The 16,350-nt window shown below is 38.7% G+C and overlaps 2 protein-coding genes across 3 annotated transcripts; both read left to right on the top strand.

The window, feature by feature from the left end:
* Positions 1 to 207: 207 nt before the first annotated feature.
* On the top strand, positions 208 to 8,160 carry vps4b (vacuolar protein sorting 4 homolog B). Of its 2 annotated transcripts, XM_077614685.1 has the most exons (13): positions 208 to 527; positions 1,489 to 1,600; positions 2,366 to 2,466; positions 4,349 to 4,460; positions 4,568 to 4,712; positions 4,795 to 4,853; positions 5,203 to 5,322; positions 5,403 to 5,559; positions 5,646 to 5,794; positions 6,359 to 6,440; positions 6,524 to 6,743; positions 6,831 to 6,971; positions 7,058 to 8,160. In XM_077614685.1, exons 1-13 carry the CDS (start codon positions 507 to 509, stop codon positions 7,157 to 7,159), a joined length of 1,521 nt encoding a protein of 506 aa, XP_077470811.1. In that variant the 5' UTR covers positions 208 to 506; the 3' UTR covers positions 7,160 to 8,160. The 2 variants fall into 2 exon arrangements, with proteins under 2 accessions (XP_077470811.1, XP_077470812.1); XM_077614686.1 differs by lacking the exons at positions 208 to 527; positions 1,489 to 1,600; positions 2,366 to 2,466 and adding an exon at positions 3,294 to 3,515.
* Positions 8,161 to 8,378: 218 nt separating this feature from the next.
* kdsr (3-ketodihydrosphingosine reductase) lies at positions 8,379 to 13,370 on the top strand. The gene is made up of 10 exons (XM_077615830.1): positions 8,379 to 8,820; positions 9,487 to 9,576; positions 9,683 to 9,739; positions 9,806 to 9,871; positions 9,947 to 10,042; positions 10,115 to 10,306; positions 10,388 to 10,471; positions 10,542 to 10,625; positions 11,054 to 11,155; positions 12,579 to 13,370. Exons 1-10 carry the CDS (start codon positions 8,632 to 8,634, stop codon positions 12,696 to 12,698), a joined length of 1,080 nt encoding a protein of 359 aa, XP_077471956.1. The 5' UTR covers positions 8,379 to 8,631; the 3' UTR covers positions 12,699 to 13,370.
* The last annotated feature ends 2,980 nt before the right edge of the window (positions 13,371 to 16,350 follow it).

The following is a 16,350-nucleotide window of genomic DNA, read 5'->3' as shown; positions in this document are numbered from 1 at the left end:
GGTTCTATGGCTCTGAATTATACTGAATTGTTTGGTTATATAATTACTAATCTAAGATTAGTAACCTTATTATTGTGGGGTGAAATCGAGTGAATTGACTGACAAAAACAGAACTTTAGCTACCTCTAGTGTACATTTTGTGTATGACACGGATCCTCGGTAAAATTTCTTTTTTTTTAAAGGGGCGTTAACAAAAGCCTCGAGTTTCCTAGTTTCAGTTGGAAAGTGAAACGAAAGAGAACATAGCCAGTATAATAACTTTGTGACGAACAATACAAAAATGATTACTTAAAATTTATGTTCGGATAGGTTTAGAGTGGTGAACAAGGAAAAGCAGAGGAAAGTATTTGGAACGCTCCCGAAAACAACTTGTGACTCACTCTCATGTCGGCATTGTCGAGTGTGTGGCACAAAACAACCAGGAACCAAAGTTTGCTGTCACTCGTGCGTCAGTGGCAACAAATAAGCCTCGAATTAGTTCATTTTGACTTGTATTAGCCTCCAAGATGGAACCCACCAATTTGCAGGTAGGGTCGACCATCAATGCTGTTTCGCTGTTGAATGAAAATATCCAAAAACCCGCTTGGGGAACAAAATCATTCTTACTTGTGCCATGGCTATAAGCTATTTAAAAAAGGATAGTAATAGTCTATGTATGTTTGTCGTTAATTATTGAAGACGCCTGTGGGACTGATAGTGGGCATTTGTTAAGCGTATTTTGTTTAATATGGGAAAAGTGTCTCTTTTGGTTAAGCAAAAACCAACAAGAGATGTATCATAACTTGACGTCCACAAACGCAGACATCACATTGGGTGAATGTGTCTCAAGTGCAACTACGTACTATCCTTACATTTAGTATTTCTAGAAAAAAAACTTAAAAATACATGCTTGGTAGGGTTTAAGTTTGCAGATTTACTTGACCCATTACAAACTTCCAATTAGTTCCCTAAATGAATTCTTTGCTGTTTAGGTCATGTGTTTTTAGTTTATCTTGCACTCTGACAAAGAATCTCCATCTCTCAATGCTTGCATCGTTTATTAAATTCATAGACAATTAAATCATGACACTTTCATTCCTACTCTGTATAAGTTGTTGATCACGTCACAACTGTCTTTTTTTGGGTTTGAAAGATTAGTGAATTATGACACATCTGGTCAACATAACACACCTCTCACTCACATGGACCAATATTTTTTCTTACATTCAAACTAAGTGCGTTCTAACAAAATTGTCACTCCACCCAGCCCAAATATTTGAACAATCCTATATTCATTGACTATCAGATTTAGAAGTGATTCAGAAAGATACCAACATAATGTACCAGTATCTACCTGGAATTGTAGTTTGCAGCGGTTGACCTTCACACAAGCTCTTACTAACGACTGCTTATCACCATTTGCTCCTTGTATGTAACTCAATAAGAAAAGCAAATAGGGAATTCACCAATTCAGCATGTGAATTGTCAAGCAATCCTGTCATCTTGCAGAAAGCCATAGCAGTGGCGAACAAGGCCTCGCAGGAGGACCAGTCGGGAAACTATGAAGAGGCCATTCGTGATTACAAACATGCTGTCAGATACTTTCTCCATATATTAAACCGTGAGTTACCAAGGCAGGTATTCCATTATACCTGCTGTCTTTCAGAAAGGTTTCACCTGTGGTCTTCACTGTCCCGACATGAATGCCCATCACTCATGTGATGTGTTATATTTTGTCCGATTCATCCACAAGGAAATGATCTCTCTCTTGAATCCGGTACTCGGTCGTTTGGTCGCCGGTCTTTTGGTCGCCGATCTTTTGGTCGCCGGTCTGTTGGTCGCCCGGAAGGTTATTGATAATTACCATTTAAATCGTTGCTTAAATTCCCTAAATATAAACTGTGAATTATTATTTAGTCATACTTATTGCCCTATTAATTATTAGGCTAAAGAAAAGCTCCAAATTTCCCGTACTTTTATTGTGTTTTGTTGGAGAACTTGTTAAGACCCTGACTGACGTAGCTTCTTAAAGGGACAACTGATGTACATACAAACTCTTATACACTCACACGTCGGCTCAGTGAAACTGCTCAGGGCCATTGTTGGCTTTTATTGATGCGTAGACCATGTTGTTTTACCTTGTTTTGTCGCCGGTCTTTTGGTCGCCGGTCTTTTGGTCGCCAGTCTTTTGGTCACCCGTTGTTTGGGTCCGGGCGACCAAAAGACTGGCGACCAAAAGACTGGCGACCAAAAGACGGCGACCAAAAGACGGCGACCAAAAGAAGGCGACCAAAAGACGGCGACCAAAAGACGGCGACCAAAAGACCGGCGACCAAACGACCGCACACGCTTGAATCCTAATGAGCATTGTTTTTGTTCCTGTTAGGTGAAACCCAAGGTAAAGATGGCAACCAGAAAATAAGAGTCAAATGTAAGGAGTACTTGGACAGAGCGGAAGAGTTACAGGAGTACCTTGAGTATAAAGAGGTTAATACAGAATTGTGTTTCTTCTGCGAATCCGATCATACCTATATATAGCTGCGGTCTCAAATGCGTGTAGAAAACTGCCCTGACCTATGATACCAAAATTTGTTCTGTTTTCTAAAAACCACAAAATCAAGAGATGATTGGAAGATGATTTTTTTTGGACAAATTTTCATTATTTTCTGTAAAGTCAGGAGACAACTTGAAGAAAGATACCTTGTTTTAAAATGATTACCCTTAAGGCACCTTATAACCAGTTTGTCCGTGTGCTTATTGTCAAGAACCATTTGTGCCCCAAATTTAACTTCCTGGCAGATTATTTTGAGATATTGCTTTATTGTTGCCAAAGCTAACTTTATTGGCCATTCTCACTTAAACTGATGAGAAATTGGCAAACAAATGTGGTATTTAGAAAATGGTAATGGTAATCCTAGTTATTGTGACATAAATGAGGAAAAAATAATTTTGTCTAATTTCATGTTAATTGAGCAAGGAAAACTGTCTTACAATATAGTAAATGTAAATGTCTGGTTTCAACGCTCTATCTCCTCATTTCCTCATTTTATCCTCTTATGTTTTATACATTTGGAGCACAGTGATTCCAATTTACATTTCTCCATTTCGTCCACAAAATGAATTTGAAAATGCTATTTATTTAATGGTAAAGTGTCCATCTTTACCATGATCTGTTTATGCTTTTGAATAATAATAATAATATAAGAAGAAGAAAAGAGGGTGAGGTTAAAAACAAAACAAAACGACGTCTGAGTGTTGGCGTTGGGCGTTTATTTTTAAACAAGTGGAGTTACGTGCCTGAGCGTAATGACGTCATCACATTCCCTGTGCGCAAGTCGACGCTTTTCAATGCGGAAGTTTCCTCCTCGAAACAACTCGGCGACGTTTTCAACAACGAAAACAAGCCAAACAGCTATTAATTTTACCTGTCGACGAGTTTACTTAGCGACAAAAAAGGGCTGATTTAAGAGGTATTTCGATCGTTTCGGCTATCAGACAAGCGACCAGCCCTCATGGCTGCCAACAATAATTTACAGGTAAGTGGAGGCTTAAACCTAAAAGCGCAGATGTCATAAAAACTATAAATATAAATATGACTAGACAACATCGAGGAATTGTTTTGTTTTCTACTCTTCTGTTGCTATTGAAAAAGCCCATTTTTATATTTGGCCGGGTGTCGAAAGAGGTAACGAAACATTAGCCGCTAACTAGCCTATTTAGCTCTTTTAGCCTTAGCAATTTTTCATATTATAGTATTTGGGAAATTGTGTAAGCCAAATACGCATTAAGAGCTATTATACAGTCAAGAAGAATGTTTCCCTAACGTTACATGCAACAATGTGTCATTTAATTTCTGCGAGTTTTATTTGACAGCGCGGCTAGCCCCACTAGCACAATATTTTCGGCCTATGTTCGGTGTGTCCATTTTGGGAATGAAGGGAACATAGTTGTACAATACCTTTATGACGATCGCTCTCTTTAAAATAAAGAGGGTATTTGAATAAGGAAGCCAAAATGTAAGTGGGAATTTTCGTCCGGTACTTAGCAGCTTCTTTGATGTCGTCACGCAGAACAACAATGCGCATTATATTTTACATGTTGTTAACTCAGTGCCTCCCATTGACAACGTTAGACGTCCAATTCATTTAGACTGCGAGGAGTGGCTGTGAATCCTCATTTTTCAGTGCCAACGAATTAACTGTTAAAATTTACATTGTCATTTACAATGGAAGAATTACTTAATGTAATCTTTTTGTTCGGGCCTTTGTTTATTTGATATGTGAGAGGTAGAATATGTTTATATTCAATCTGATTGTCTGTATGTGTACGCTAGCTAAAATTCCAATGGTTTTCTTTCTTTTTTTCATAGAAAGCCATCGATCTTGCCAGTAAGGCAGCTCAAGAGGATAAAGCGCAGAACTATGAAGAGGCTCTGCGAATGTACCAGGCAGCTGTACAGTACTTCCTTCACGTTGTCAAATGTAAGCCATAAGTCACATCAATTTCTAAAGCCCGCCTTTTATAAATAGCAGTGGTAAAAAGTCACAATGTCTTCCTTGACGTACGTCGTTTACTGGATTCTTTCCAGATGAAGCGCAAGGTGACAAAGCAAAACAGAGCATCCGTGCAAAATGTGCTGAATATTTGGACCGGGCAGAGAAGTTAAAGGAGTATCTCAAGAAGAAGGAGAAAGCTCCACCTGCAAAGCCTGTCAAAGAGTCTGATGACAAAGGGTGCGTTTCTGGGTGTGGCAGTAATTTCTGGCCAAATTCAGGTCAGATTTTGAATATTCAATCTGTACATTTGTGTGCTTAGGAATGAAAGTGATGATGGAGATGATCCGGAGAAGAAGAAGATGCAGAACCAACTCTCAGGTCTGTTATTTGCGTAGTGTTTGTAGCACGGCATGATTTTGTTTTGATCTTTGTGTGACCAGTCAATTTCCAAGTTCCTCTATTTTTAAAATAATTTGTCCTGTACAATACTTGGCAAATTAAAACTTACATAGCTGGAAGAAACTCCCTCTATTAAGCTTTAACGTTAACAAATTAATTTCGTTCTTTGGTAACCACCAATAGCTGGTAATTTCAGCTGGCTCACTTTACAAACTTGGGATTCACAGTAATGCTACTTTAGTTTCTATACGCCACTTTTTTTCCCCACTACATCTGATCGATCACATATTGTGTTGCTCTATCTAATTTTGTAATGTAATTTCATCAGGTGCCATTGTTATGGAGAGGCCAAACATTAAGTGGGATGATGTTGCTGGTTTAGAGGGTGCAAAGGAGGCCCTTAAAGAAGCTGTGATTCTCCCAATCAAATTCCCTCACCTATTTACAGGTATAGTTCACAATTCTGCAGTCAGAGCATATATTGTGGTGTTTTTCAATCACCAATAAAGCACCTTGGTTGATTTAAAGGAAAAAGAACACCATGGAGGGGGATCTTGCTCTTTGGACCTCCAGGTACAGGGAAATCTTATTTGGCTAAAGCAGTCGCAACAGAAGCAAACAACTCCACCTTTCTATCCGTATCTTCTTCTGATCTTGTATCCAAATGGTTGGGAGAAAGTGAAAAGTAAGAACCGTTATTGATCTGAAGTCAGAAACTTGAGCGTATGATCAAAGCGGTAAATATTCATCTGGTCAATGTGTTATCACCAGGTTAGTAAAAAATCTGTTCGCGCTTGCGAGAGAACACAAGCCTTCCATCATCTTTATTGATGAGATCGACTCCCTCTGCGGCTCCAGAAGCGAGAATGAGAGCGAGGCAGCCCGACGTATCAAGACTGAGTTCCTGGTGCAGATGCAAGGTAGACCTCATTCCATTTGTATTTTAATTTCATCTTCAAATTTCAGACTCTCACAGCTTTGCACTGCCTCCTATCTTGCCACCAGTCACTGAAATTTTAACAATGGATTGCTAACCAAATCACATGGGGCTAAAAAATGCTGCTCTGACACCATAAATAGGAGCAAAGTTTGCAAGGTAGTTCACCATAATACCTTTTCCAAGCTGTACAGAAATGTCTTAAGGGGCCATTCCTATACAATGGGTCAACCATTTTGGTTCAAAGGCAAATAAGCTACAACTATAACATTTGTCCAAAACAGTTCCAATCTAATGCAGGTAGATTTTAACAGTTTATCTGCTGTTGCCCTTCATACAAAACAATAAGTCGTACCTTCACCTCAATTGAATGGAGCCTCATTTCACACTTCAGTCAGAATTTAAAGAAATGAGAGATGTGCTTGAGCCTTGGCTCAACAAAAGTTGGCGAATACTGCACTTAGCAAAAGGGCAATGTTATTTGTTTTGTTTTTTATTCTTTCGGTTGGCTTACTTTATGTTGTTTTTCCACACACTCCCATTTTAGGTGTTGGAAATGACAATGAAGGAGTGCTCGTACTCGGGGCGACAAATATTCCGTGGACCCTAGACTCAGCCATCAGGAGAAGGTGAGAGTGCTTTTACTTGGTGCGAGTTGCATCGTGCAAATGTACTGTTGTCCACTCATTTTTGTTCAATCAAACCATGATAGGTTTGAGAAGAGGATCTACATTCCACTGCCAGAAGAACACGCGCGTTCCTTCATGTTCAAACTCCACTTGGGCTCCACCCCTACCAGTCTCACCGACTCAGACTTTGTTACACTGGGCAAAAAAACTGACGGCTATTCAGGGGCAGATATCAGTGTCATCGTGAGAGACGCGCTCATGCAACCTGTCAGAAAGGTCCAAGCGGCCACACATTTTAAAAGGGTAGGTATTTGTTATAGTTGTGTAGTTATTGTGCATACTGTTTCTTCTTGGCTAATTATCCCATTGAATTGATCGTGTTTTGCTTAGGTCAATGGACCATCGAGGTCGGATCCTCAAAAGGCAGTAAATGACCTCTTGACTCCTTGCTCCCCTGGCGATCCCAATGCAGTCGAGATGACATGGATCGACGTTCCAGGAGAGAAGCTTTTGGAACCTGTAGTTTGCATGGTGAGGTGTCTTCAGAACAAGGCTTTTTTTTATTTTTTAAAATATAAATAATGAAATAATGCTCTGTATTGATTTGGTCTCTGCAGTCTGATATGCTGAGGTCTCTGTCCAACACCAAGCCCACCGTCAATGACCAAGATCTGGGAAAACTGCAAAAATTCACAAACGACTTTGGACAGGAAGGCTAATTTAATCTTTCTGCAGCAAGCCAAACCAAAGCAAAAATAATTGCAATGTTCTATTTACTGTTTGCTTTTTCCCTTCCCATCTCATCTTAACGATTCACCCGGACAAGGTTACTCTTCTGGCTCCCTGACAGTCTGATAACACAGAAAGGCCGTAGAAGCTTCTTTTATTTGGCACTCAATCCTCTCTAAACACATCACAAAAAAGGGGTGGCAAACATCTTAAGACATCTTAAGAGTAGATGCAAAAGTAACCAAGGTTGCATTTGGAATATGCACAGTGTTTTTTTTTGTCCTAGACTATAAGCATCCCAACTGTTGTTTTGTAAAATTAGGCAACAATAATTTTATAGGACATATTTTGTGGTATCATACACAAGTTATGAGGAAGTGAATTGTGTTAAGAATCTTAGTGTGGCATATATATATGAATATAATACAATTGCAAAATTTGTGTACATTCAATGGATCACCAAAGGTGCCAGACCAGCATTATTTGAGAAGGATTATTCAACTATGTTACTCAGATTTGTTTCACAGCCTACTGGATGAATGGTCCATTTTGAAATAGGACATTATGCTGGTTATTAACTGCTTTTTTAAAAGCCATGTCTAAAGTCGAATATTGACATAAAAAGCTGAATCCGGAGGCTTGTTTGTACATTGACACAAATAGAGATAGATCTAGTAAAAGTGATGCTGTGCCTTCTACTGAAGCTGTTTATTTTTCTATAGGTTTGTCTCAAAATTTCCCAATGCTTTACCATCAAAGTGCAACGTCAATACTATAACTAATATGTATAATTCTTGCACATTTTCTCTACACTCTTATACCGAATGTAAAACTAGTCTTTTTCTTTACGTTTTGATGGGATTTTTTTTTCTTTACTGTAAACTATTCTATATCAGCATCAATTTTTTGGGGTTCTCTGAGGTCAACTTTTGCGTGTTGTACTTCTGGGTTTATTGTTTGTGAAATGTAAATAAAATATAAATACGTTTAAGATCTTTGAATTGTTTAATCTGCTGTCAATACATCATTGAAATCATACGAAAAGATGGGAAGAAAAGGGAGCGATTGTGTGACGTCTCCGGAGGCAGGAAGCAAAAAATGATACGTTGCATTGTGGGTATAGTAGTCCATTCAAATCCAGCTCCTGTGTGCTTAACGCATAGCTCTTGCTATTAAGAACTACATTGACCACACGCAACCAAGAACGTCTGCTTCTAGTGGACAATTTTGTTTTGGTAATTCCGACTACGCTTTGTCACACTGAGCCAAGGTCCAACTCAGGATTTAAACCCGCACTTTACGCACGTTGGAATATTTGTCAAAACCTTGGCACAACTGACTTCTGGTTTTAGCCTCCCGTCTGCGAAGGCCATTGCACCCTGTCATCGCTGTGTTTTCGACCCAAGAAGCTGGCCAGCGCCAGCTAGTTAGCAAACCAGCTAAGTACTGCCTGCCATTACACATGTCCTCAGAAGAAGGTTTGAGCTCAACGATTACGGATTGGCTTTTTGTTCATTCCTGGTGGCTACTACTGCCGTTCATCATGTTGCTGGTCGTCGCTGCCTTCATTGTCGCCTTCGTCCTGCTATTATACATGATATCCCCGCTTATTAGCCCCAAACCCCTCAAACTGAACGGGGCCCACGTCGTGGTAAGTATTGGGGGGATATTTTGCGTGTTCGAGTTCTTGGTGTCTTTATGAATAATGTACAACAGCACATTGTCCATTTACACTGTCACGTGTGGGACGAAAGAATGTCAAATGCCTTCGTGACGCCCTAGTGAAATCCAAAGAAACCCCCTTGTATACATGACATTCATTCAAACAATTAAGTATGCAGTGTGAATTTCATTTAAAAAATATTATTTTTAATTTTATTGGAGAACATGTGTAAACACACATTCATATTATGGGTTCAGTACACTAGTAGACCTGGTCACTGGTGTGTGTGTGATAATGGGTATTAATGACATATTAGAAAGGGCAGGGAATTTGGGATACTCATATCTGATTGGCTAAAATAGTATTGGGATTGGCTAAAATAGTATTAGGGATTGGCTAAAATAGTATTGGGATTGATAACATGTCCACATCCAAATCGGGTAGCTGCTTACTGGAAATACTGGCTTTTATATACGCTTTTCTCCACTATTATACATATCAGAAAATGCTTTGTTGTTTTAATTATATTAAACAACTATCTTCCCCAAGAGATGAACATGATAAAGGTGATGCTTTCCCTTTTAAGCAGTTAGCAGCAGCATTGCCCAATGTGTGCAGGTGAACTGATTTATTGGTCAATCTTGCCATTTGTAGGTAACTGGAGGCTCTAGTGGGATTGGGAAATGCATAGCGATGGAATGCTACAGACAAGGAGCTTTCATTACCCTGGTGGCGCGAGATGAGGTAAGTCACCATCATTGACTTTTTCTTGAAAACATAACTCTCTGGTGTTAAGACCACTATTTCACAAGTTTCTATATTCTGAACATGTGCGTTTTCCTTTTTGTAGGCAAAATTGATCCAAGCCAAGAAAGAGGTGGAGAAATTTGCAATCAATGACAAGCAGGTAGAGAAAAATTAGTGAGTTCTGTAAATGGTAGACATCCAATGATAAACATTTCTATTTACTTAGGTTGTTCTTTGCATATCAGTGGATGTTTCCAGCGATTACAGTCAGGTGGAAAGTGTCATAAAACAGGTACTGCTCTATTTTGATCTCACCTGATATTCTTTTGCTGATAATGTAATACTACTTGCTTTTGTACTCACACAGGCTCAAGAAAAGCTGGGTCCTGTTGATATGCTTGTAAACTGTGCCGGAACCTCCATATCTGGAAAGTTTGAGGAAGTAGAGGTAGATCGTTTTAAGGTGGGTAACATGAGGTCCTCTCGTTCTCCCCTCCCCATTTATATTCATCGAGTTTTTCGTTGTATTCGATAGAGGCTGATGGAGGTGAACTACTTGGGCAGTGTTTATCCAACACGTGCTGTCATAACCACCATGAAGGAGAGAAGAATGGGCCGCATCATGTTCGTGTCCTCCCAGGCGGGCCAGATCGGCCTATTTGGATACACTGCTTACTCTCCATCCAAATTTGCGCTGCGCGGTTTGGCCGAGTCCCTGCAGATGGAGGTAAAGAATTGGGAAGCCCTACTGGCCAGACTTGATTCTGTCTACAGTTAACACACATTAGTTTACGCTGGTCTTTCTCAGATAAAGCCATACAATATCTATGTGACACTGGCCTTCCCGCCAGATACAGATACACCAGGGCTGGTTGAGGAAAACAAGACGAAGGTAAACATTAATATTATATATTTGTCACATTTATTTACTATACATTTAATGACTTCCTTTTGGATTTTAGCCTCTGGAAACCAGATTAATCTCTGAAACGTCTGGAGTTTGTCAACCAGACCAAGTGGCTAAGATTATTGTCCGAGATGCCGTGGTAAGAAGTGACTCTTTTGTGAAGTTTGTTTCCTCCAGAAGACATATGCACAGTGTAAATCTGCTGCTATTAGATGAGCGGTCGAATCTTAACAAAATCCATCTCAAAACCCAATCTTTTTTTAAGATGATTCTGACCAATCTAATAAACAAAAATGAAAGGATTTTAATTTGGCCCTTGCATCCTTTATTTAAGCAGCTCTCAGAGAAAAAAAGTTTGGATATCCCATTGGTGTAAATGACGAGATTCAACATCACCCTATTGTAATGCACTTTCAAATTATGTAGCATAGTTGTATTACTTTATCATTACACTTTTACAAATGAGTTAACTGCTGAGATTAGGTATTATTTATGAAGAATAAAATGAGGTTTTTTTTACACATTTGTTGCATATGAGAAAGTTTATGTCTTCTTTGTTTACTACAGCAAGGAAATTTTAACAGCTCTGTGGGTCCAGATGGCTACATGCTGTCAGCTCTCACCTGTGGCATGTCGCCCGTCACCTCAATCACAGAGGGTCTCCAGCAGGTACTCACGTGAATGATCATGTTTCACCCTCACTCGTTATCCCCCAAAACGATTTTAGAAATTATTTTCTGAGATTGCTCCTGTATTTTTTTTGTTGGTTTGGCATTATGGGCTTCAAGGGTTGCACATTTTTTGGGTGGAATTTATAATTTGGTGAGGAAAATTATTTCTATTGTCAGATTCATACACAAGACAATCCCTGGTGCTCTTACTCAGACATAGAAATTATTATTGAAAGCAAGATCAAATTCAAAAATTAAAATTAAGACAACATGTAAAATCTTCATCAACACATAGAGTTCTCACCAACATAAAATAACTAAAACATCCATAGAGATGGTGAAGTATAGTTTGGTGCTCCATTCAAAGAGAAGGTTTGATGAAAATCCAGAGTCAATTAACTCTGTAATAAGGGTAATTCTGGGAAATGGAGATTAGCCAACATGACAGAGGGGAAATTTAATCCTGTTTAACAAAGAGGCGCAACTGAAGGCGTAGTCGCACCTGCCCTGTTTGATCCAGTCTAAACCTCATAAGTCCGTAGTGCGTTGGGAAGGTGGTCCCATTTCGCTTCCAAAGTGGACTGTGGTGAAGTTTGCTTTACGTTTTAAAGCGACCGCACCATAGTTTGGACCAAAGATGAAATCACACACCTATTTGCACATAACAGGCTTCTCTAGCCACAGTCGTTACAGGTAATATTTGGTTAGCAATACGTTGGCTAACAAAAGTTGGTGTTTGACATGGAGGAATGAGGAGACTGAATGTCTTTCCAGTAAAATCGACGTTGCCAAATGTCCCACAAACGCTTGTGGATGACCTATATCAATATAAGCACAATTGGTAAAGGTGATTGTTTTCTTAAGGAAATTTATTTCAGGGTTGATGACCACAGAAGCAGAATGCCTGGTCATTTTGTTTGGATGTCAAAACAACCAATAGGCCTACAGCTGGGAAGTTTGATAAACTCAGGAGTTTTTAAAAATATTCAGACCAACCACAGTTGTAGATCACGTAACATTTTAAACTCTGTTATTACATTTCCGGATGCCTTTTTAATCATTTCATGAGAAACAGTTCAATTTCCTGGTACCATACCAATAAGAACTCGAGCAGCAGCATTCTGAAACAGTTGCCTCTATTGAATAAAATGATTTGTTGATACCATGGAACTTTTGCCATGTTAAAAAGCACCACCAGCCTGCCAGTGATTTTCCACATCCGCTACAATCAAAGGAGTGGAAGAAAACGTCAACTGGCAAGCCTTATTTAATAACACCCCAACAAGTTTGAAATTCTTAACAAACCGATGGAAAACAAGTCGTAAACCACAGACCCGACTAATGTGTCAAATACTTCTGTTACAGTTGATATGTTAATATAGCAATTGCACTTTTCATTGATTGTAGTCTTTACGTTGCAGATCGTCACCATGGGTCTGTTCCGTACCGTTGCCCTCTTCTACCTCGGAAGTTTTGACAGTATCGTGCGCCGCTGCATGATTCAGAGGGAGCAGTCCAAGTTGGCAGACAAGAGAGAGTGATCGCTGCCGGTCCCCGGTTGAGCAAGGTGAATGGATCCACTTCTCGCGTCCCCTCCGCCTCTTTCCGCGCAGTGACATTTCACTTAAACGTGCACATGCTTCTTGTCACGGGAGCAGCCTTACATTAGCAGGTGTTTTTGGTGTTGTAATAATGGAGGGAGGCGATAGTACACATTAGCGGGCCTCCCCCATCTTCTGTCAAAGGAAGAGCAATATCCTGTCGGACCGGTTGTGCCAAATATGGCCCGAAATTCCCTCTTAAGGGGCTGTAGTCATAACAAGACTAATACGTCACCTTTTGTCCTCCTCCCCGTTGCATGCTTCTTAAGCGTAGAGGCCCTATTGTTCTAAATGTATTGTTTCACCCGACAAGAAGCATTCTACACCTTTTTCCTACCGATAAGTCTTTGCGGGCAAAGACGACTTAAATCCGACCACTCAGTTGGAACCGCGACTTAATGCTTTTGTATGGATGCGTGTGAGTGTGTGTCAGAATGCAGTTGCGGTGTAAATATGTGTTGAAGTGAAACTAATTTATGTTTTGTATGAAAGGAAAAGCAAATTTAAATCATGAAAAGATTTAACTTGTACACTTTAAGTGTGACATCATGGCAGTGAGAGGCGGCGTAGCTCGCCGATGGAAAGAATAACAATACTAAAGCTGTCCAGCAGTTTGAGCTTCTTCTTGACTTGAAAGGAAAGATGCATTTTGTATTGATATGAGTTGAATTTACACCGCTTAGTTCTAGCCATAAAATTTTGTTTCGCTATCAATTGTCACCAAAATAGAAAAAAAATCTTCCAACTAAAACAATTAAGAATAAATTGTACATATGGCTATTTGACTACAGCACAGGGATCAGATTTAAAATTCAAAATTCATTGATCAGATTCAGCTGCACAAATTAACATAGGAAAAAAAAAACAGCTTTAATTTTAAACTAAAATAAAAGCACGGAAATATGATGTAAATATGCCATATTAGACGTTGTCTATCATTAAGTCATAGTTGATGGTGTCCAGCGGCGTAATATGGAGGTTTCCCCTCATTAAAAATGACAGTATGGAATACTCAACTCAGGCCCACCAACCACCAACGAAAGTTTAATTATTACAATATTTATTTGTTTACTGTTTTCCCGGCTTATGTAGAGGCTTTGGCAGTTAAACATGATCATTTTGTTTGTACATCCAAGATGCTTTATGTGTTTTGTTGGTCTAAAAAGACCCACATTGGGTGTGTCACTTGAAATGTGCCTGGAAATAGTCATTAATTAGCATATTAAACATTATAGCAGAATTAGGCTATTGGACCTGCAGTGGAAATGCATTTGAAGAATCAACAAACTGCAATTAAATTTGCTTCATCCATTCGATATCATGTTTCAAAGATCCAAAAACGGAGTGTTGGTATTGTTTAGCACCAAACGGGAAACAAATTCCATCTTGGACCAGACTGAAATTAATTGTATTACTTGTATTATTTCTCTGTTTTGACTGAGCCAAGCCTTACTCCAAGAGATCAGTTCTTATCATTTATTTAGCAACAAGCATTATTACAGCAGGTACTATTATTTCAAGCCATGGGGAACGAAGGTTCCAGTGACTAGATAGACATTTTTTTGTTCTTTTTAACCATGCATAAGGAAGCTTTCGTGTAATTTTTATGTGTCATTGCACATGAGCCTGCCACGCAGTCTGCGTTGGCGCTGACCTAAATCAGGACAGAGCGAGACTCGCTGGTTCGAGTCATTCCTGCGCGGGTCTAGCGAGGGTGCTAGAAAATTTGTTTTACATGCAAACAGTGCACAAAAGATTTTTCTCCTCTTATTTTTTTTTTTTGACGTCCTGCAAAGCACACACGGGATGCTTGGGTACCCTCAAAATACATTATTAAACACACTGAATTGGTGTCCAACTTTGAGGCTTGTAAGTCTTCCGTTGATCCAGAATGTACATTCATTCAAGTCTGAGAATGGGATTATATATTTTTCACACGCTGATAGTTTCATGCCAAAATGTGTCGAGACAATTCCTTTTGAGATGTCTTTTGTGGTCGCGTGGAGATAAGCGCCGACCTGTTCTAGCCAAGCCTTAAGATGTGACGAGTGATCAAGCGACCACAAGGAAGCCCGTCCACACTGTTACGCGGGTGTGTAGTTTACCAATGATATCAGCTTTGAGTGTAAAATGTCCATTTTTTTCGGTCTTTGTGTATGTTGTGTCCATTTTTTAGAAAACACGCCTTGCACAAATCCAAAACATGAAAGTGAGAAGTTATGACTCGTGTTTGACGACGTTCTCGTTTGATTTTTGATTTAAAGGTGTTCCCAGCTTTTCTTGTTGCTTTTAGGCATCAATTTATTGTTTGAGGTAGCAACACTAAGTGCATCTCACAAAATTATGGTGGTAGGCAATAGATTTATTATAATAGTTCAATACAAAACCTGTGTTTTAATGCCTGTTTTTCTTTTTAACTAACATAATTTAATCTTTATTTATCTATATATCCTGTAATTCAATTCAGGGTGGAAATTATCCTATAATTGGAAATTTGCCTGCAGTCAGTTGCTCTCAAACTCAGTTTAGTAAACCTTTACTATCATTTTTGGCACCAACCAAGCAAGTTGTACAAAAGAGTTTAATCAATAAAATAATTTCTGCAGGTCATAGACCACATTCATGTTGGAAAGATATGGATTTTTGTTTTTATCTCTGGTCATTCTTTTAAAAAATATATATTTTACAATGAAAACAGGCATTCAAATACAGTTGTGTAGTTTCCTCATGACTACTTTTCATCCAATCCGAAATATTTCATTCATTTTTTCTTAGTAATATTTAAGTTTTACTATATCATCATCAAAATTATTTCAAATTTTAGTTATGATTTCCCTGCATGTAGTGAATTAAAAATGAGGTGTGAATCTCAAAGTTATGACTTGAAAAACAAAGACCCCCCATTCTAAAGAATTTTGATGCACCCCTAATTTTGTAGCCTGTTGTTTTAACACTGTTAAGCTATGCAAAGAAAAGCCTGTGCTTTTAATGTCTTGGAGCATTTACAGTAAGTATTGGAGTTTTAAAACGTAAGCTAGTTGCCACTTGTCATTCACTGTAAAAATTGTGTTCATGTTAAATCTGTTTTTTCTTTTTCACCTTTCACCTTGTGTGCCAGGAAAAGCAACCTGTCAAAGGTAAAACATTGTTGTATATTTTCTGACAGGTCAACTGAATAAATGTGTCAATCTCAACTGCTTGTGGTTGATTTTTATCTTCATTATCTATGGGTTTTGTCACCGTTTTTAAAATCTATTAAACAAATTACATCTAGCCTGGAAATACGACCTGAGTAATTTTATTGTAGTATTGGTTCTATTGTGAATTACACCCGTTAAAGTTATGGAAATCGCCGCTTTATTCTTGTTGCAATACGTCACAATTTATGATGTGGAATATAAAATATATTTAACGACTTGAATTCTTAACATAGGATTTATTGAAACTACATTACCGCTTGGCACTCCACACCATATAGTTGCTTTTTGTCACAATTTAATGACATCACATTTGTATGAATAGAAAAAAAATCCATATCTGGATCTCATTCTCCTTTGTAGTGATCTGGCAAAGTGTACTTAGAAGCGTGGTG

This window comes from Stigmatopora argus, chromosome 12, assembly GCF_051989625.1.
Source record: "Stigmatopora argus isolate UIUO_Sarg chromosome 12, RoL_Sarg_1.0, whole genome shotgun sequence".
Taxonomy (NCBI): domain Eukaryota; kingdom Metazoa; phylum Chordata; class Actinopteri; order Syngnathiformes; family Syngnathidae; genus Stigmatopora; species Stigmatopora argus.
The sequence above is the reverse complement of the archived record's forward strand: the minus strand, read 5'-3'. Positions and strand labels throughout refer to the sequence as shown.